Source organism: Amia ocellicauda, chromosome 23 (assembly GCF_036373705.1).
Source record: "Amia ocellicauda isolate fAmiCal2 chromosome 23, fAmiCal2.hap1, whole genome shotgun sequence".
Classification (NCBI taxonomy): Eukaryota; Metazoa; Chordata; class Actinopteri; order Amiiformes; family Amiidae; genus Amia; species Amia ocellicauda.
Window position 1 is genome coordinate 20,188,946 of NC_089872.1, and position 20,152 is coordinate 20,209,097.

Consider the following 20,152-nt stretch of genomic DNA (forward strand, 5'->3'; position numbering starts at 1 on the left):
CTTCCAGCTATCGTGTGGGGGGGGGTCAGCTGGCTCAGAGAACAGCAGAGACGACAGCAGTAAGATCCTGGGATGCTATGTGACCAACGCTGGGCCAAGGATGAGGATAATGGCTCTAGCTAGTCTACTGACACACTGAAATCTGTTCACCGTCAAGGAATAGGAAAAGTCTCTCCAGCACTAATCAATTAATCAATCAATCAATTAGTCAACTACAATGGACCCGCTTGGTCCTGGCGCTGATAGAACCATCAGACGCGGACGGAGCATATAGAAAAGACTACATGTAACACAGAGACACACGCATGTGGCTCCACTCAGCAGCCCTGGCCCGGAGGGATGGGACGAGTGCCCTCTGAACATACGACGCACATTTGTTTCGCGTTTAACTGGAAACATAAAACCCGACTGCGACATTCGCTTCTATTCATCCCAGTTGTTTTCCATGTTGCGTTGCATTTTGATTTGTAAGGATGTTTAGGAGCCACAGATATATTCTTTTATATGTATACATCATCTTTTTTTGCGTGTAATGCTTGGCTGAGGAATGCTTTACATCACTGTTGGGGGACAGCCATTAAACACGGGGAGTTGCAAAACAAGAAGTTACTCAGTAATGCACATTGGCGTGTCTAAGCCAGTACAAAGTTTAATTATTCCTAAAACTGGGTGTGCAGAGAGAAGAGGAGCCTGGATAGGAGACCACACAATCTGGGGGCTGCACAGCTATCTGGACAATCAGCCAATATATGTATACACTCACACACATATGTACATACATCCGCATATTACACACACGCACAAAACAAACGGGCGTCCCCTCACCTGTCTCCAGTGTTGGCCACCGCCTCCAGCTGCCCGAGCAGGAAGGGGTAGAGGGCAGGAAACCGCGTGAAGAACTCGCGGCCCGTCATCCTGTCGGGAGAGAGCAGGGGGTCAGCGGAGAGGGAGACAGAGGTACCCTGACACGGGACCCGAGTGGGGGAGAGGGACGTGGGGAAGGCCCCAGAGCGAAATAACGAAGTCTATCATACAGAAACACCACTGGCATCAGTTCAGAGTCTTGTACCGCCCCGGTGCTGCTCACCCCAGAATTAACCCGCCCGGTCCTACCCGCCCGGGAGAGCCAGGGCGAGAGAATCGGGTTACAAACTCGCTGCCGACACCATCACAACACGGGGTGATTATACATGTTATTCATGGTGCCTATAAAACAAACCACTGAGAAAACAGCAGTAAAACACACCGCACAGTGTCACAGGGTGCTGGAGACCAAACTCGAGGGAGTTATGTAACCGACAAATGGGGCACAGCTTTAGATCGGCCGCAAAATTGAGTCTTCCCAAAGTCCTGGTCTTATCAATGAAACTGGAATAAGTAAGTAAATCCTCCTTGCCAGGACACATCTGGAAAACTGTCCTGGCGAAAATGAAATAAGCTGAAGCAAATAAGAAATCAAATAAAACGGACGGTCAGTTCAGGAAGCAGGAATGCAGTTCTGGACGGCAGCTCGTGTTCTGTAAAATGGGCTGCATTGTTTATTCTCTGCGCAACACAGAGCGAAAAATTATGTTCTGGGCACAAACGCCTTCATAAATCTGTCCAGATCGCGCTTCCGCAGAGCCGTCTGGGAACCACAGGGTGGGCCGGGTCTCCCGCGCACATCTGGAGGCCAAGATTGCGCAACGCTCTCCCGTTGTATAATCACGACGAGCACATCTGCGGACATCGATATTACAGTTCTGGAAAACATGGTACGGCGAGAGACAGCGGGGTCACCGAGCAGCAAGAGAGAGACAGACCCGGGCCCGGGAGACGACTTTTCCTGAGAGTCTCGAGTCGCGCACCTTGAAAGCGTGAAACATCTACAGTAAGTTTTTGCCAAACACAGCGATGTCCTAGAAGATTCCCAAAGCAGGTAAACGCCAACGTGGCGGCATTTGTCAACGCGTGCAGGGGTGTCATTGAAGGCCTAAGAATTAGAGGAGAGAAACAGTCAGTTTCTGCCCTCTCCCTCTCTCTCTCATCCTCCCATCTTCCACGTGGTCTCTAGTTCATTACTCACGTCTTGGGATCCATTCAATAGGTTCCTCTGTCCATCTTTGATCTGTCCTTCTCGCAGTGTCCGGCCCATTCCCATTTGAACATTTTCACTCTTTCATTGATGTCACATTTTGGTTTATTCCCAAGATCCATTCATTTCTTCTCTCTCTTCTTGTTGTTCCAAGTGAACATCTGCCCAAGCTCCTCTGTGTCGTCTGCAGTTTTGGTCTCATTTTTGTGTTTATTGACCAGGTTTCAGAGCCATAGTGAGCACTGTGATACATTTATTATCTCCCCCGTGTGAACTTTTCTTTCTGATATATAACATTTGGACAAACCCTGAAAAACGAATGAACTGTGAATGACAAACGAAAGCAATGGCCGCTATACAAGAAAGGGAAACAACGGGGAAGAGGGACTGGGCGCACAAACTCCCGTCTCTCAGGTCTGGCTGCTCAACCACTTCCCAAAACTCAAGGCTTTATGAGGCAATAAAACCTTCATTAAGACCAGGGCTTGTTTTTATGGCTTTTATGTAAACTTGGAGAGAAACAAAGTTCAAGTTTTATGTTTGTTTATTCCTTAGAAAGCACAGCGTCTGGAAAAAATAAACCGGTAAGACGCAGGGATTGGGCCCAGATCTGTCACCGACGTCCTCAGCTGACGGGGACGGAGAAATTCCTCACCGTGACGTCTCGTCTCCAGGTCTTTTACCCCACGGCCAGAGCGGCTGCTTTAACGTCACTCAGAAATGAGTTTTATCATTTTAAAGAGACCATCTCTAATCTCCCACACAGGTGCCATTTTGAAAAAACGTCAAATGGCATCCATTTGACGTTTTTTCAGCGAGTTTTGCCTGATATTTTCCAACTTAACCCTTCGATCCCGAATTCCCCTCTGAGCACACGAGCACAGACCGTCCCTGCACAGTCATAAACACAGAAAAAAGGATCCAAACAAGGGATAGATTACACTTCTTTGGTTCAGATCCTTCTCAGAAACGTTTCTTCACGAACGCCAACAACCAGACGACCGATTCATCGGCCGCCACACCCAGTCACCAAACCCTAACGGGCCCATATGGAAAAAAAGCCACACAATGTCTCCATATCTGTTTATTCTGGATTTAATCCCATCAAGACCACCGGGCCTCTGTTTTCGTCTTACCCAGGGTGTGTGCGCATCGCGGGTTTAAAGATCAAACCCAGGCCTTCTGAAAGGAAACCCGATCAGATTTAAAGCTGGCGTCGCTCATATTGACCCGATTCCACAGTGGAGCCGGGCCCAGCGGCCAGGTGTGCGTCAGGCCAATCAAATTGTATTAATTTCCTGCTCTGTATTAGACAGAGCCAGGCTGGATCGGGCAGCTGGCCGGGTGAATTGACAGCCCACATGACATCATCTACAAACTCCCGAAGAGTAATATCACTTTTGAACGCCCTGGTGCACAATTTAAAATTTAAACTATGATATAACCGTCCGACACAAAGCCAGAGACTACGCCGATACAAACCGCTGTCCTGTGTCTCTCATCAGTGAAATACAGGAATGTGGGGGTGACATTTATTATCACACTTCTCTGTCATCTTGGACGGTGACAAAGACTCCCTCTCAGCAGACGAAGTTTGAAATCCCATCCAGAGGCGAGCGTGGCAGGAGTCGAATCCTTTCGCAGGAGACGGGTTTCTCAGAATTCAGTTTCTGACGGGCAAAATCATGACGACACCCCCAGTTTAAACCTATTCCCGTAAAACCACTTATGCCTGAATTGTTAATGACAGCATCTAATTGCTGGCCATAGTGTGGGGGGGTTGTTTTGTTTGGCTTTGGTTGGTTGGTTGTTGTTTTTTTCCCCATTCGGCTCTGACAGGATGTTTAAATTTTGAAGAAAGAAAAAGATACCTTAATTTTTTCTGGCTAAGTCCCGGCTGGAGAAGGATAGCCGAGCGCCAGTAAACAAAGCCCGGTGACACAGAGCGCCGCAATTAACCAGACCCTCAGCGCTGAGTTACGTCTTTTTATCGAAGTGTTTATAAAGCAAGGCGAGGCAGTGCGTTTGCATTGAGGTGGGGGAGGAGAGCTGCTGTGTGTTTATCTCTCGTCCAGATGAGTTTGGGCCGAATGTAGTGGACGTGCCGCGGAGATTCACAGTCTCTGAAGTCCGTCTGAACTTTCTCACGGCAAGAGCCGAGTCCCCAAGGCCCCAAAACACGCACTGGACCAGAGAGATGCACTGCACTTCAGTCGAAAGCAAACATAAAAGAGGGAGAGAGAAAGAGGTGCACGAATATAAAACATCAGTGTCAGGAAGCAAAACACCGCCTTTCCACGAACAACGGCGGCCGCGCACCGACACATTTGGACGGGTTCCCGAAACGGCCAGTCGCTTCGAATGATGCAGATCAAGGGACGGCCAGGGAGCCGGCAGAAACCCGGAGATGACGGAGCCGTGAGAGGCAGCCGTGCGCCACGAGGGTCCTGTCTAACCGCACGCGGAACGGCCGACCCAGACATTGGACTGGACGGGCTGTCGGAGGACATTTACATCACAGACACGCATAAATAAACAAATAAGCGGGGGGTGGGGTCTAGACACAGACCCGACCTTGACCAGATTCTGCTGGAATAACCGTCTCAATGTTTTCTAGCTATACAGTACACACAGAAAGGTCCGATAAAGGCACAACAGATGTTCCCGAGTAGGCCGAGGCTTAAGAACCGGCCCAGCTGTGATTCTGTGCTGTTCTTTCACCTCAAGAAACACAGATTGTGACTTATTGGTCCTGAACTGGTGAGTCCGATCTTTCACACCCCGATGTTTGTGCAAAACAAACAAACGGATAACAAATAAACAAATATAATACATGCACTGCTGGCACTTATGTGTTGAAATAGGGTTAGAAAATTACACGTATGCAACATAACACTGGTTATTAATCTCACATCTCCATGCCAAAAATGTCCGATTTGGTCAACTGAAGACGAAAAGAAAGCGAGAAAGAAGAAAAATGAAAAAGAAGTGCCCTGTGCTGCTCAGGTCAAGGCCCAGCCGGTCTGCCTGGACTCTGTGCTCCCTCTGCGCAAGGACATGAAGTGCCAGCTGTTAACATCTGGTCAATCCTCCAGGCTCTCCTAAACAAGTCATATACCCAGCAGGGGCCACAGCGGGGCCACAGCCTGCCTGCAGAAGAGCAGATGCCTGCCAGTAACAAGGTTTCTCGTCCCTGATCGGGACCGGGCCCGGGGCGGGACTCGGAGGATTCCCGTTGATTCAGACCCGTAAAAAGATAAGAGAGTTCAGTTCTATTTTTAGCACCAGTCTGTCTTTTCCGCTTCCAGGGACCCTAAGGGGGTTTACGGCTCCCATATCACATGTATATAGGATCTCCGTTACGATCCGGGTGGCCTAGGCAGGGAAGACCGATGGCCGGGGCTGAAGTGCCGGCGCTGTAACACATGCTCCACATTCCTGAGCCCGTCCTGCGGCTCTCCGTCACCGCACGGCTCTACTGTACACACAACACGGTGCATGATGGGAGTATGGGGGTCGGCCGACGGCACGGGGTATCACACCAGCAGAGATTCGATCCGACCTGTAGTTTCCTTTTAGTTTCACCAGGACACACAAAACCAGGGGGATGGGAGTGTGGCGACCCAGGGGTTAATACTCTGCCGGGAAGCGGTCAGAGCCGCTACACAAACCCGGAGTCTGTTTTTTTCAAGGTGTTATTGAAGGAAGATCGAGTAACACGCAGACTCCGGCCTCTCGACTCGGGAGACCAATCGTCCGCGGCGGGAGGCGATTTGTTTTTCTGGGAAAGAATTAATAAATGCATGGCTTTGCCGTGACCTCAACGCATCGTAAAGAACCTCAGCTAATTAATAGGAATCTTATCGAGGACAGAGACTGAGAAAAATTAATAAAATGGGCAGATTGAGTGTGTGCCAGTCTTGTAAAAAGGCAGCGCTCTTTAAATAAACAACATCGAAAACTGGAACCTGTGCTTATCGTTTACATCTGCGGTAAATAGACAGAGGAGCTGCGATTCATTACCCCGGCATACCCAGGAAGTAAACAGACGGTGGGCGACGCAGTGCCAGTGGGGCCACAGTGCCCTCTAGTGGGGGAGCTCGGGGGGGGTCTGACCTGTTTTTCTTGGCGTTCTCATCCTTCCCTCTCTTCACCCCAAATATCCGCGTGATCAGGGTGCTGAAGAGGAGAGTGGAGGAGTTCCTCACCTGCAGATGTGAGAGACGGTGGTTAGTCTCCTCCCACAGTCAAGCAATTAACTAATTAACTGATTTTATTTGACCACAGGGACCGAGGCCAAGGTCACGTGACTCAACTTCATGCAGCGCATGAAACCCAAACGCGCCCCCCGGGCAGCGCTGCCGGGTTCCGGGGGTCACACCTGGGGGACAGAGGGACGGCCCTGATTGAAGCCAGGTACGGCTGATGGAGGGCCGGTCTGCGTGACTTCAGAGCGGCGTAATTAAACAGTTTCCACACCCGGCCGTTTGGGAAAGGTGTTGCTGGGCCAGATTGCGGTTACATAACTGCAAATGAGCTTCAGCTGGCGGGGGGGGGCGGTGGCAGGGCTTGATTTATAACATGTCGGGACTGTGCCAATCGCCCACCTGCTGACAAACACCGGGCCCCTATCGAGGCACGTCTCTCGTCTCCCCTCCGGCGTTACTTCACCTGCAAATCAGTGTGTGTAGGCAGAGAGCTAGGGAGGCAGGGAGGGGGCGATCTGCTCCAGGTTGCCGGACGGTGCTGTCAGGCTCGGAGAGACGCCGGCCCCCATGTGCGTCTCGTAGAGAGGACGATAATAAAGGCAGTAGGCATGCCGAGAAACACTCACCGCCCACACCGGAGACGTGAAGCCCAGGATGGCGGCCTGCATGCCCTGCGACACGAACGGCACAACGTTCTCGCCCAACCGCGTGTCCCGGAACAGCGCCCGCAAGATGTTGAGGGCGTGGACCTGAGGAGGCAAGCAGAGGCGGGGGGGGAGACGTGTCAGTCGGCCGGACGGAGATCACCGCAGTCCCCGGCACGTGTCTCATCAGGAAAGGAAGGCAGAGACAGTGTGGCACGTCTGAAAAGTCACACAGAGTAAGATAACCAAAAAAAACTAAAACATATTATGGTCTGCTCAAACAACCGTGAGCGTGACTCCGGCGCTCTAAGGTCACAAAATATTTCACCGCACGTAACCGTAGCTATGTTTCAAAGTCAATCACAAAGAAATAATGTTTTATCGGCCCTGCTGGTCCCCCTCCAGAAACCAGATCCAAACCCCGGACTCGGCCGTTACACAACAGTTCAACAAGCTGCTGGGTAAACGGCTGAACACACGCCGTCGCTGAGCCGAGCCCGATCTGATCCCCAGACCCATGGCAGAGGATGGAAAAGTCTAGATCATGCAGCCCAGCCATCTGGCCCAACGACTGTCTTATGATTAATCCGTCGTGGACCCCTGAGCTGGACCCCCCAGCCCTGGCTCGCCTGCCTCTCTTGATTGGAGTGAGCGTGGCGTGGTGAGGTAGTGCCGGTGGGCCGCCAGTGAATCTGCCAGAGGCCCATCGGCGCTGCGCCGGGACCGGCTGAGGAGAACAGGAGGTTAAAGCCTGCAGCAGCACAGACTCGCAGTTTTGGGCCAACGCCTGGCTCTTATGTAACTCCCTAATTGGAAACACCGGCCAGCATCTGATTTAATTTTAGTTACAGTTACAGCATTACGGCATTATTCGGCAGGGCTGGCTCGGACCGAATTCGAGAAAACAAACCACTGATTCATAGAGCTCTTCCTCCCCAGAAACGAGCGAGGCTTCCTGTGGGGCGGCTGGGGGGGGCAGTAACAGCACGCTGTGAATCACGGAACACAGGTGCTGGTCGACGGGGGGACCTGGAGACACAGCCGGGACTCGGTGTCGGGTTTCGGGGGCGCTTGTGGCAGACTGAACCGCAGGCGTTACTCGTCAACGGGGATGTGGGGGTTCTGGCTCGGCGGACGGTACCTGAGGGACGGTGCTGCGGTCGCCAGGCGGGTCTTGGCCCGGCATTGCCAGGGCGGTCAGTTCCCTCATGGTCATCCTTAGCAGGCCGCAGCTGGACGACTTGGGCTCCGAGGTCAGCAGAGCCTGCACAGGGAGAGACGGGACAATGTCCAATCGGGACACAGCACCAACATTTTGTTCATCGCGGCAGTTTTCTCTCACGGCACAGACAGACCAGCGTCTCAGTCTCGGGGGCCCACCTGGATGTAGAAGGGGATGCCAGCACTGCGGCGCGTGGCGCACAGTTTGGACGATGGGCCGCTGCTCTTCACCTCCTCCAGGACCTCGCGCAGCCAGCGGCCGGGCAGCTGCTGCAGGGCGGGGCTTTGACTCCTGGACGTGGACAGACAGACAGACAGAGAGAGAGACAGGACAGCGGTTGGCACCCTTGACCATTGCTCGTACACACAGAGCTGGAGACGACACGTGTGGGGCTCATCTTTAGGCTCCCACAATCCTCCACACAGCTGTCCACTTCTCACCTCTTATCATCTCTTCACAACAACAACATCAGGTTCTTGTGTTTTTGCGTACGGCAACAGATACACACTTAACGGCTCAACACACCAGAAAACGAACCTCAGACGGTGAGTTATGAAAAGTCCTGTAGAATATCGTTGTGTTCCTGTGTGAATTTCTTAGCCTCCGTTGTGTCCCTGCATTTCTCTATCCCCCGTGGCGAGAGACGTCCCACCCCTACACTTCTCTCTCTCTCCCTCCCGGTGCAATAGAGCGAGCCAGGCACAAAGGACTGGAGGCGTTTTGTGCTTCAACTCTGAACACACTTTAAACACTCACCGTTCCTCACTGCAACAGAAACACGACGGGCAGGGACGGCAGCGTGGGGTCTGTAAATATTTGGGTTAACCTCCCCGGTTGTACGTAATGTGGGACACCGGAGACAAGTATCTGTTTTTGTTTACCCTTCTCTCTCTCTCTTCCCAGCAACCTAAAGGAATAATAGGAGTCTGCCCCTAGCTTGCCTTTAACAGCAGTGTCCGGCCATCGTCAGCACCACAGTTTAAGGTTTAGTACTCGGGGCTTCAAGACTCCTTGCTTAGGTTAACACCCTGCCATGTTTGACTCCCCATCACTGTTTATCCTTCTGCTTTAGACGAGCTACGTCCTAGCGAGCCTCTCGAAAAAGAGCACGTACACCACAGAGAGCACGACCGCTTGCCAAGAGAGGAAGATCGGCCCAAAGCATCTGTGTCACCAGTCTCTCGGCGGTGCGCCAGCGAGGTCATGTTCAGGAGACGCGATCTTCCAAAGCTCCTGTAAACGCGTGTCAACTCTCGCCCCTCACCTGGTCAGCATGTCGGTTAGTCGGACGAAGCCCACGTAGGCCAACTCGAACGCCCCCCGGTGTCGAGACTGCAGGAGCTGCTGCCGGAAGTACTGGCCTACGCCCTCCACCTGAGAGAGGGAGAAAGAGAAAGAGAGAGAGAGATGGAGAGAGGGAAAGATTCTATCAGGCGGGTCCGGTACCCCTTTACCCCCGGAGGTTTAAAGAGGATGACGTAAAACACCGAGCCCAGCAATCCTAAAAGTAGAGACCATCGCTTCTCTTCTCATTTCGAAAGCTGGAACCTTCTATAATATGATTTAATTTCCGCAGCCCCGCAGATACGCGCCTCGGCTATTTTAAAACCGTGGTGAGCTCATTTTCCAGGGTGTCGGAAGGAGGAGGTCCGCGGTGCAGATGTCCGGCGTTGGCCGTAGCGGCGAGGCGGGAAGATCTGTTTCTAATCAGGATAAGAAACGGTTCATTCCACCGTGGATTAGAGTGAAGCCCTTCCTGTACTATTTTTCCAAGTCTCCATGTAAAAGATTGTATTTGACGTGGGGCAGAAGAAATTCGCTCCACGTCGCCTACAAGGGCAGTCACTGCCGTGGGAGAACTGAGGCTCTTGAGGCCTCAGTAGGGCTGAGATGCCGCTCCCGAGGGTCCCGCAGGGGTCAGCAGCTAAAACCGAGACGCTAATCTCCGCAGATCGCGATGTGCCACGGGCTCCGGGGCTTCTGGGAAACCGAGAGAGGGCTCAATGGCTGCCTTTCATTCCCGTTTGTTTGCAGTGAAAGTGGAGCAAAGCCCTTGAGACAACAGAGGAGTTTAATCAGCTCAGGCAGCCGCCACATGACCGTGCCTACCCCTGGCACGCGCACAGGGTCCCTCGGCCATCGCCACCAACCCCAGAGCAAGCATATCCCCTTACAGAGAAACCGAAAGAAAAGAAAAACTGGATAAAAGGGGGAGGAGGGCGAGTTTAATTGAAGGAATTAACTCCCCATCCCACGAACACGTTCCGTTTCTGCTCAGACCCCGAGAGCCGGAGCCTTCAGGAGAGCAAGACGTTTAATCCGCCCATCTCACGGCGGGGGCGAGGTAAAACACAGCTTTTTCAGTCGTCATATGTGATCCGTGGGTTAATACAACGTCTGTCGTCTTCTCGTGTTGTGGATAAGAGCACAAAGACAGCTGCAAGGACATCAAAACAAAAGCTCACTTCGCCACACTTGCTTTACAGGAAACCGATATGCAATAAAACATGGTCCCTGTGCCGATTTCGCAGCTTCCAACACGAAACACAAATTCGCAACACGATATAAAGTCGCTACACATCTATGGGAGAAAATCGGGGCCGTCTGGCACAACCGGGAGCGATACCGGACGACAGCAGCTCCTCAAAACCAGAGAGCGGGTTGTTTTCTTATTTTATTATTACTATGAAATCACAACTCGCGTAACCAAACGTGTCTCCTGCCATGGCGCCCCGGAGAATGTAAACAGCTTCTTGTCGCTTAGCAGAGCGTCGGTAAACAACGCATTTCGGCCGCCAAACGGGGTGACAGGCCTGGCCAGAGTCGTAAACACGGACAAACATGCCGGCGGCGTTTCCGAAACGAACTCATCTCGATCCGTGGTTTGGCCACTTTGAATTTGGAAAAGGGAGACGGAGTGGGGGACAGGGACGTATCCCTGTCTGAATAACATCTTTAATCTCAAGACAGCTGTTCTTTTCCACCGGGGCAGACACAAATGTGCAGTTCCTAATCTAGCTGCTGCCACTGGCCTTGTGCCTTCTTAATAATACATCGAGATCACACACACATTTACACACACAGTTTTTCTTTTTCTTTTGCCAATCCCGCTTCCCCGACATGCTAAAGCTGAGGGAGACTCACGAAGGCCACCGTCAGGCATCTCTGAATGGCCCATCAAAAGGGAAATTGTATCAACAGTAAGATTTTACTTCCGGTGAAACCCAGCGCGTTGCAGATCTCTCCCAATCCAGGACTCACCAGCCCAGGCATGACTCTCCGTGGGGCAGGGCCACACCCAAACACAGACAGGTTTATGGTATTAAACAGGACATTTCACAATAAATCCATACGCAAAAATACGTACGGCGAGCCAAGACAGCGTCAAGCGACTCATGAAAGTGTCGGCCAGGGTGGACGTTTGTACGAAATGCTGGTGCAAACGCAGATAAATGATGGGAAGACTGATATCGGTGTGCTTTGACTCACACAAGGCCAGAGTGAGGCACACGCTTAAGACACACTGACACACTCGTACACAATTGCAGGCACTCAGCCGGGGCAGAGGTCACTCGGATGCTTTTAAAACATAAAAAACTTCCTTTCCCTCCCGCCACCACCCAAAACATGCCGTGCAGCTGGATACACACATGTGGAAACGGACAGGCCTGCTGGGAACTGTCAAAAGTCAGATGGGCCGTGATTTTTTGTTGTTGTTGTTGTTGTCGAGTTCCTCAGCCAAGACACAGTCTAATCAAAACCTGCCTCGTGGTCCAAGAACAAGACCTAAATAAACACGCGCACGCACACTCTCTGGAATCGGGAGACGTTTGAATGCTAACTCCTGCACAACAGTGGGCGGCTCTGTAGACCGCGGGCTTCGTTAAGCGAGACCGAGATGTCGGGTAACCCGTCCAAGGAGCTGCCAGAACGTAACCTGGAGCTGGCCGGGTTCGGCACTGTGGAACGCTGGGACGCTGGGCAGAGCTGGCAGGAGAGGAGAGGAGAGGAGAGGAAATGGGAACAATCTGGAAAGAACGTGTGGAAATTTTAATTTGTCGCAGTCCTGCCACAAAAACTGCCCGTAACGAACGCGGGTGCTAATTGAAGACATCCTCGGCGGGGGAGCAGTTGCAGCCAAAAGAGGCACTTCCCTCCTGAGGGGGGACGGGTGTGGGGGTCTTACGGTCGTACCTGCTGCTCCGTGATCAGCCCGTCCCGGGGCGGGTCGAGGGTCTGCAGGGGCAGGTTCTGGCACAGCGCCCCCAGGAGCATGGACACCTCCTTCATGCTCCGCCAGCAGCACACCAGCACCATCTGCGCCGTCACCCGGTAGTGCTCCCCTCCTCCGCCTGCCGCAGGGACACACAGACACGGACAGACACAGGAGGGTAAATTAGACTCCCATTGTGTGTCAGTTTGATCAGCTTGCTAACGAAGCAGGAGTAACTCCCTAACTGACCGTGGCTGCGAGCCTTGGGAGGTCAGGTGACCCAGGACACAACAGAAGGGGTGTTATTTCACTCGCTATCTGACTATCTGCTCAAGCGCTCAGATCTCCCAGTCTACCGTGCCGTTACAGATGATACGGCACGGCAGTGTACCCAACAGGAATGCAATCAAACGAAGAACCGTCTGGAAAAGCAGGACCAGAGCCGAGGCACCGACTCCCCGTCTCCACTGAGTGCCGACGCCGGGCCCATGTGTGGAGAAACAGTGCCCCCCAGAGCACACCGGGAAAAGGGTGCCTCAGTCAAGAGCCAGGCAAACAAAGACTACTGTTCATGATCAGTGGAATCCTGTTGCTGTTGTTATAATTATTAATATTAGCATCATCTCAGATAAAAGAAAGCTGATAATTTGTGAAGAAACCCCTACATGGGGGACTTTTATCCTGTTTAACAAAGCAACCTGTGTTTTTGTGCCAAGACCGGCCCGTCTGCCCACAGCAGGACAGGCAGAGAAAAGCACAAACTTATTATTGACTGTTTAGCGGATGGCTAACAGGCAGGGAGGCAGCGGCGGCGGCCACGTTGCTGACCTGTGGCGTGGGCGTGCGGCGGCGGATCGTCCCCCGGCGGCTCGGGGCCCAGCTGGCGCGCGGAGGTGAAGAAGGCGTTGGAGTCGCGGGGCTGGATCTCCTGCAGGACGCGCTGCAGGCCGGCGGCCGACTCTGAGAGACACAAACGGAGACGGTGATGGGAGTTGTTCTCGCTCATGAACGGGTCGGCTCGTTACTGAAACGCAGCGGGGGTCTCACCGGAGTCCGTGTCCATGGGGATGAGACCCTCGGGGGAGGAGCTCTGCACGATGGGCGACACCACGTCCGACATCTTGTAGCTCACGGAGATGAGGTCACAGACCAGCGGCCGCCACTGACCCGCCAGTCGTGGAGACCTGACAGACAGACAGAGGGTCTCGGTTGCAGCCCCACGGCCCCGTGTGTGTGTGCGCGAGTGTGAGAGAGAGAGAGAGAGAGAGAGGGAGGGAGACTCACTGTGCACCGAGCTGCTGCAGGGCCGCAGTGATGCAGTGCGCTCGGCCGTAAAGGGGGTGGGCGGCCGCGGCCTGCAGGAGGGACGACTCGGCCCGGGTCACCTCGGCCCTCAGACACTCCAGGAGGAATCGCACCACTGAGACACAAAGACACCATAAGAGCGACACGACACACAGACGAGACGACAACTTGAGGCACAGGACTGTCCCGTTTGAGGAGAACCACATGAGAGCGGTACTGTTGTACGCAAGACTGCGCGCTCTGCACTCTCGATCTGCGCTAATTCAATCAAGGCCTATTCAAAACACATGTCGGAGCGTACTGGGCCAGGGGAGCGCCAGGCCCGCCCGGTTCGTCTTCACTCAGTTGGCTAACAACCCCCAGATGGCTGGTCTTACCATCCGTGTATGCTGTAGATTAAGATGCTTAAATATATACGCCAGGCGGTCGTGCCAAAGCGGGCCCGAGTGAAGGAGAGACCAGAGCCGAGTTCTGCGACTTTAAAGCTCGGGTAACAAGAGGCGGCTAACCGGTGCCATGTGCCGAAGTCACCGCAGGGACATCAAAGAGACACTGAAACAATGGGGGTCACAGCCGCCCACTGCAGCTCGTTACAAACATCCACCACAGCAGCTATAAACATGTTCGGCCTCGAGTGTCGGAGCAAAGCGGCACTGATTTGCCTCTGCCTGTCAAAACGCGTGTAATTGTTACTGCCGTGTTTCATTTTCTACACAACTGACATGTTTCCAAACACAGGCATTAGCGCTAAATCGGATCTGTCTGCAGCACACGCTACATCACGCTACAGCAGCCATGCAAGACACGCTTTTCTTCTTCCTAAAGAACGCAGACGACCCTGAACAGCGACACCGTGCCGTGGTTGTGTTAAATCACCGCATATTTCAAAATAAAGCATCCAGCGGACTTTTAGAGTCTATTTACAGGAATTTAAAGAGGAGACGCTGACATTTACAAACAATTCTGCATATCATTCTTTGAATCTCCACAACGCACTGCTACATGTCTATAAGTGGACAGTGTGGACCGGCGCCACCCCGGCACCCACCAGCCAGCGTGTTCCTCTCGAGCGCGGGGGACTCGGTCTCGTCTGGCGGCGCCGGCTGGAAGGGGACGCCCTGCTCCTGGGCGCAGCGGCTCAGGGCGTCCGGCAGCCCATCCTGGTGGGCCAGCAGGTTGAGCAGGTGCGCGGCGGTGACACTGTCGAACGGCTTGGTGCTGGTGCTGAGGTCCAGGGCGGCGCGGAGCAGCGTCAGCACCCGGCCCGGCTCCTGCGGCCCGGGGGAGAGAGGGGGACACGGTCACCGACACGTCCGACGTGAACAGCCGGCTCTCTGTATGGTGTCTGGGCTCTAACCGGGCCCGGGTCCGCTCAGCGGCAACGGCGGCGGGAGGTTCTGACCTGCAGGCCCACGGCCGGGGGCGGCAGTCTACGCAGCAGCTGGGCGGCCAGCAGCTTGACCTCCAGGAAGGAGCTGGTGAGGCAGTGCAGCACGGACTGTGCCTGGGCCGGGGTCACCGACTGACCCAGAGCAAACACGCCGGGGTCAGAGGTCACTGCAGAGAGAGAGATGGGGAGGGAGGGAGAGGGAGAGATTGGAGAGATAGAGGAAAAAATAGGGGGAGAGATGGATGGAGGGAGACAGGAGGTGGAGAGAGATGGATGTGGAGAGAGAGAGGGAGAGAATGAAAGAAAAAGAGATGGGGAGGGAGAGAGATGAATGGAGAGAGAGAAAAATGGGGGGGAGCGGGGGAAAGAGATGGGAGGGAGAGATGAAAGAAAGAGACGGGTGAGAGAGAGATGGGAGGGAGGAGAGACGGGAGAGAGGACATCAAGATGCATTTGAGAACCGGAATACCTCCCAGGGCCCGAACAGCTGAACACACACACAGACAGCACCACGAGCGGCCTCTCGCTAATGAACGCCGCTCCACTGACTGGGGAATCCATTAAGCAGACACGCACCATTACACCGCTGGCTTTTACCGAGACAAACATGACACACAGCACACCGGGTCAAACCCCGGTGTGCTCGGGGGCCGCGTCCCTCCAGGGGACGGTACCTGTGCTGAAGGAGAAGGTGTCGGCGATGAGGCCCAGCAGGGTCAGGGCCGTGAGGCAGGAGGGGAAGGAGGCGCCGGGGAACAGGGCCTGGAAGAGCGACTCACACAACCAGTGCAGGAACTCCTGCAACACGCAACACAGCACCACGTGAGCGCGAGGCGACCGGGGCAGAGCCTGGATTCAGCTCACGTCTGGGCCACGCCGTACCTGGTATGAGCGCAGCGTGCTCCTGATCGCCCCCTGCTGGTCGGGCTCCTCGGGTCGGAGCTGCTCCAGTCTCTTCTGCAGCAGCTGGGTGCTGTCCCTCACTCGGCACAGCAGCTACACACGCCAACACAAAACACGCTTTTCAATGCTATTACACAGACTGTGCCATTCATACAGTTTCCACTAGAGGGAGCCAACACCAAACTGAAAAATAATGGTGACTTTCACAGAAAATATGAATGTATAGAATATAACACAATGTTTTGTTGTTTCCTGGTTTACATCCCCCTCTTCAACCCAAAAAGGTGTTCAGGAGGAGTTTTAGAGCTGAACTCAGGGAGGTCCAAGTCCCCCGAGCGCTCACCTTCTTCAGCAAGCTGATGGTCTGCTGCCGGACCCCCGCGGACTGGTTGTTCAGGCTGACCGGCAGGAAGTGGCGGATCAGGTCCATTTCCTGTGCGGAGAGGGTCTCCGTGCTGCGGCTGCTCTCACAGACCAGCCCCAGGGCATCGAGACGGACCTGGCGCATTAGACACACCCACACGGCTCTCAATTAACTTAATTAACACGAGCGGGCACAAACTGTCAGGCAGAACTAAAGTTCTAACTTCTTCCGTTCTGGTACCGGATGATCACTAACGAGCCTCCGTACTCACCTGGTCGTGTTTGTGCACCAGGGCCCGAGAGAGCAGGGCGAGGGGAACCAGGCCGCCCCACAGCTCCCCCGAGGAGTGGCTGAGCACGCCCTGGGCCCGGGCAGCCCGCAGACACGTCATCAGAGCCCCCAGCGCCCCTCTGCAGCCGGGACTGCCTGCGACAACGACACACGCACTGGGCTTTAGAGCACGACGAAACTGGACCGACAACACCCTCCTCAACGTGTGTGTGTGTGGGTACCTGGCGCACGGTTCTGGCTGTCCAGCAGGGCCCGGACCATGTGGCTCAAGCTGTCCGGGCTGCACTTGAGCACTCGGGGCAGGCAGTAGTCCAGGATGTAGGTTGTCTGGTCCAGCTGGCCCTCACACAGTGCCGCCAGCAGGGGCGTCACCCAGGTCCGGTGCCACGTCTCGGCCCAGGCGCCCCCACAGGCAGCCAGCTGGGCCCGGTGGCTGACGAACAGCGTCTCCAGCAGGTCGCTGGCGTAGGGCGCGAGGGACTGGTCGCCCATGAGGGACAGCAGCTGGGCGGGGAGCCCGGGATCCCGTTCCAGGAGGCTGCGCGCCCCCAGGTACTCCACCAGGCAGCTCAGCGCGCTGTACTTGCCCTTGCTGTGCCACTCCAGCGCCAGCAGGCTGTGCATCAGGCTGGCGAGGAAGGGGTCAGCGCCGGGGTCGGGGCAGTGGCTGGCCGTCTGGTGCAGCTTCAGGAGGTTCCGGAACAGGGCCTTGGTCTGGTGCCGCACGCCATCCAGGGGGTGCTCCCAGTGGGCGTAGATGTGCTCCAGCAGGCGTCCCGGAAGCTCGGCACCCCCCGTCAGCGCATGGCGTAGCCCAGTGGAGCAGCCGCCCCCCTGCAGGGCGTCCAGAGCTGCGCCGCTCCACAGGGTCAGGACACGGGCCACCGAGATGGCGGTGCTGGACTCCCGGACACTGCGGGAGAGAGACACGGACACGGCAACGATAACACAACCCCTCGGTGAAGCGTGCAAGAGTGAGAGCGTGTGTGAGGCGGGGGTGTCTGACCTGCAGTCCAGGCCGAGCAGCACCGTGGGGACAAGCAGCAGCAGGCTCTCTGTGGCCGGGCCGGGCCCCTTGCCCTGCCAGGACATCATGGCCAGGGCCCCGTGACTCAGGAACAGAGAGACGGCGGGAGGACGAGCCCCACCGTACAGCCCCCTGCAACTCTCGGACAACCACTGAGGGGCGCCACTCATACCGTCCTCCGAGCCCACCAGCAGACCAGCCACCTGACACACACACACACGCACACACAGACACGCACAAGCAGAACACAAAGTTAACCCCAAACGTCTCCTTCCCTCCCGCTCATCACCACCACTTCAGCTTCGCTCTCGGTTGTAAATCAGCCCGGCACCCCGGAGAGGACGGCGTCACTCGGTGACTCACCACACTGGCCACGCGGTCACCGGCTCCCAGCATGCTCCTGGTCAGCAGAACCACGGCCATGCCGGCGGCGCTCTGGACCACCTGCACAAAGTCCCCTGCGGCAGAGACGAGTGTGGGGTGAGACTAAGAGAGAGACAAAGACGGAAAGGGAGACAGAAGAAAATAGAGAGAAGCGGAGAGGCGGTGCGGCGTCTCACCCTCGGTCAGGAGGCGTGTGTAGCAGCACAGCAGGCCGCGCAGCGCGTCCAGCAGGGGGCCGAGGGGGGTCCGCAGCGCCGAGGCGACCTGCTCCGGCGCTCTCTGCACCACCAGCATAGAGGCCTTCACCGCAGCCAGGCTGGCCTGCATGAGCTGCGCCTGGGCCACCGGACTGCCGGCCAGGACACTGCGGGGACGGCACAGATCAGCACCGGCAAACAGACGCAACGGGACGTGGTGCCCAGAGAACAGGAGATTGGTTTTACCTGTTCTGTCGGTGATATTCACACAGAGCCGTCTGGATGAACTGTAACACTGCAGAGGGAACAGAAGGAGGCAAGTCAGACCCCGGCCAGAGCCCTGCAGAGTAAATAAAGTCACCCGAAAGCAGGACATGGGACCAGTCCTCAGTCCCCTCGTCCTGTCTTCCGCCATTTCTTTACCGTGACCAAACGTCTAGAGAGAAATCGACCACAGGATTCTTGTCCTTCAGTCTTAAGGAAAAGTCATACTTGCCCTCCGTCAGCAGACTGTGAATACAACGTTCACCTGCAGATCAAAACAAAACAAAGGCTTTACACGCAAGCACACTTTCTCTTCTGTCGCTGCAGAGAGCACAGGAATACCTCTGCACACTCAGCCACTTCAGCACTTTCAGACAATTAATAACAGCAATCAGCTGCTCTTCAACAGCAATCAGATTCCTTCACGTGCCACTAGGGGGAAGCAAAACACCGTGTTTGCAGCCGCCTTCGGGCAGAGCTGCGGCTCACCCAGGGAGGAGCCGTCCAGGCAGGAAGAGATGTTGTCGGTGAGGAGCGGGTAGAGGACGGGGGCGTGTGCGGTCAGGCGCTCGGACAGACACCGGGACAGGCAGCCCACCGCCTCCTCCTGCAGCCAGCCGGGCACCGCGCTCAGGGCACTGCCGGGGAGAGAGGACAGGGTTGATACGGCGCGGTGGCACAGAGATGGAGAGAGACGCACACACGAACGCTCCCTCTCACACAGTGTAATACAGCCCATGACCCTACCTGACCAGAGTCCTCTTCAGGGGGTTTTTGGAGTGCAGGGAGAAGAACATGGCCCCTAGCACGTCCAGGCAGCCATGGAGCAGCGGGCTTCGGGCGTCCCCGTCACCCTGCTGCTGAAACAGGACCCCCACCTGAGAAAAGAGCACCAGACCCCTCCGTTAGTGTCCCGTCACCGGCAAAGCGTCATACGAGGTGCTAACCATCGGTCCTCTGCGGAGACGTCAACACCGACCTTCTTAATCAGCTGTATCTGCTGGACGCCATCGGTCAGCCTGGCACACTCCTGCAGGACCCCCGCCAGCTGCTGTGCCCACGGACCTCCTTCCAGCGCTGGAGAGAAGCACACCAAAGCCCATCAAACACTCAAAGGCCGTTCTCCAGAGAACAATAGCCGGAGATGCGATCGGAGGTGATTCCACCAGGTCAGCTGGTTTGCCACAAACGCCAGCAAGATCGAGCCGGGCTTTTCTGAGATCACTGTCTGTGTCTTAGACTCGTTGTTGGTGCTCAGGTCCTGCAGCTACAGGTTGGGAGCTATGCATGATCCCATTAACGGACATTGTGTTTATTTTTCTAATAAGATCCTTCACTGGACAGACTCAACAGCTGACCGTGGAAATAACAGCCCCCCAAGCTGCCATCTGTCCCAGGAGACCGGACACCAACTCTCCTGTCCTGCTCACCATTCAGGGTCTCCAGTCGCCCGCTGTCCAGGAAAACCGGCTCCACCTTCACCTCCTTTTTCTTTACAACCATGGTCCTAAAAAAGGAAAATCCTACACACACAAGAAGTGGGCAAGTCAGTCAATAAATTCAGAAATGTGAGGTGGTGCTGGGTGGGTGGGGGTCCTCAGACTGGTCAGCCACTATGTTTTTTCTTCTCAAATAGTCTCTCTGAATATACACACTGGTTGATGAA

The 20,152-nt window shown here is 55.0% G+C and overlaps 1 protein-coding gene across 1 annotated transcript in view; it reads right to left on the reverse strand.

Moving 5' to 3' along the window:
• Nucleotides 1-20,152, reverse strand: part of thada (THADA armadillo repeat containing) — a 52,236-nt gene that overhangs the window by 31,461 nt on the left and 623 nt on the right. Inside the window, exons 2-27 of the mRNA XM_066697254.1 lie at nt 19,917-20,009; nt 19,466-19,563; nt 19,234-19,364; nt 18,976-19,124; nt 18,719-18,751; nt 18,469-18,517; nt 18,202-18,389; nt 18,005-18,099; nt 17,621-17,844; nt 16,836-17,527; nt 16,595-16,749; nt 16,303-16,458; nt 15,939-16,052; nt 15,731-15,854; nt 15,069-15,223; nt 14,715-14,937; nt 13,646-13,781; nt 13,409-13,545; nt 13,190-13,321; nt 12,343-12,500; nt 9,413-9,522; nt 8,307-8,439; nt 8,068-8,190; nt 6,909-7,031; nt 6,191-6,282; nt 826-915 (exon numbers count right to left, since the gene is read on the reverse strand). Coding sequence (XP_066553351.1) covers nt 826-915; nt 6,191-6,282; nt 6,909-7,031; nt 8,068-8,190; nt 8,307-8,439; nt 9,413-9,522; nt 12,343-12,500; nt 13,190-13,321; nt 13,409-13,545; nt 13,646-13,781; nt 14,715-14,937; nt 15,069-15,223; nt 15,731-15,854; nt 15,939-16,052; nt 16,303-16,458; nt 16,595-16,749; nt 16,836-17,527; nt 17,621-17,844; nt 18,005-18,099; nt 18,202-18,389; nt 18,469-18,517; nt 18,719-18,751; nt 18,976-19,124; nt 19,234-19,364; nt 19,466-19,563; nt 19,917-19,989 — 3,893 coding nt within the window. The 5' untranslated portion in view covers nt 19,990-20,009. The remainder of the gene's footprint in view (nt 1-825; nt 916-6,190; nt 6,283-6,908; nt 7,032-8,067; nt 8,191-8,306; nt 8,440-9,412; nt 9,523-12,342; nt 12,501-13,189; nt 13,322-13,408; nt 13,546-13,645; nt 13,782-14,714; nt 14,938-15,068; nt 15,224-15,730; nt 15,855-15,938; nt 16,053-16,302; nt 16,459-16,594; nt 16,750-16,835; nt 17,528-17,620; nt 17,845-18,004; nt 18,100-18,201; nt 18,390-18,468; nt 18,518-18,718; nt 18,752-18,975; nt 19,125-19,233; nt 19,365-19,465; nt 19,564-19,916; nt 20,010-20,152) is intronic.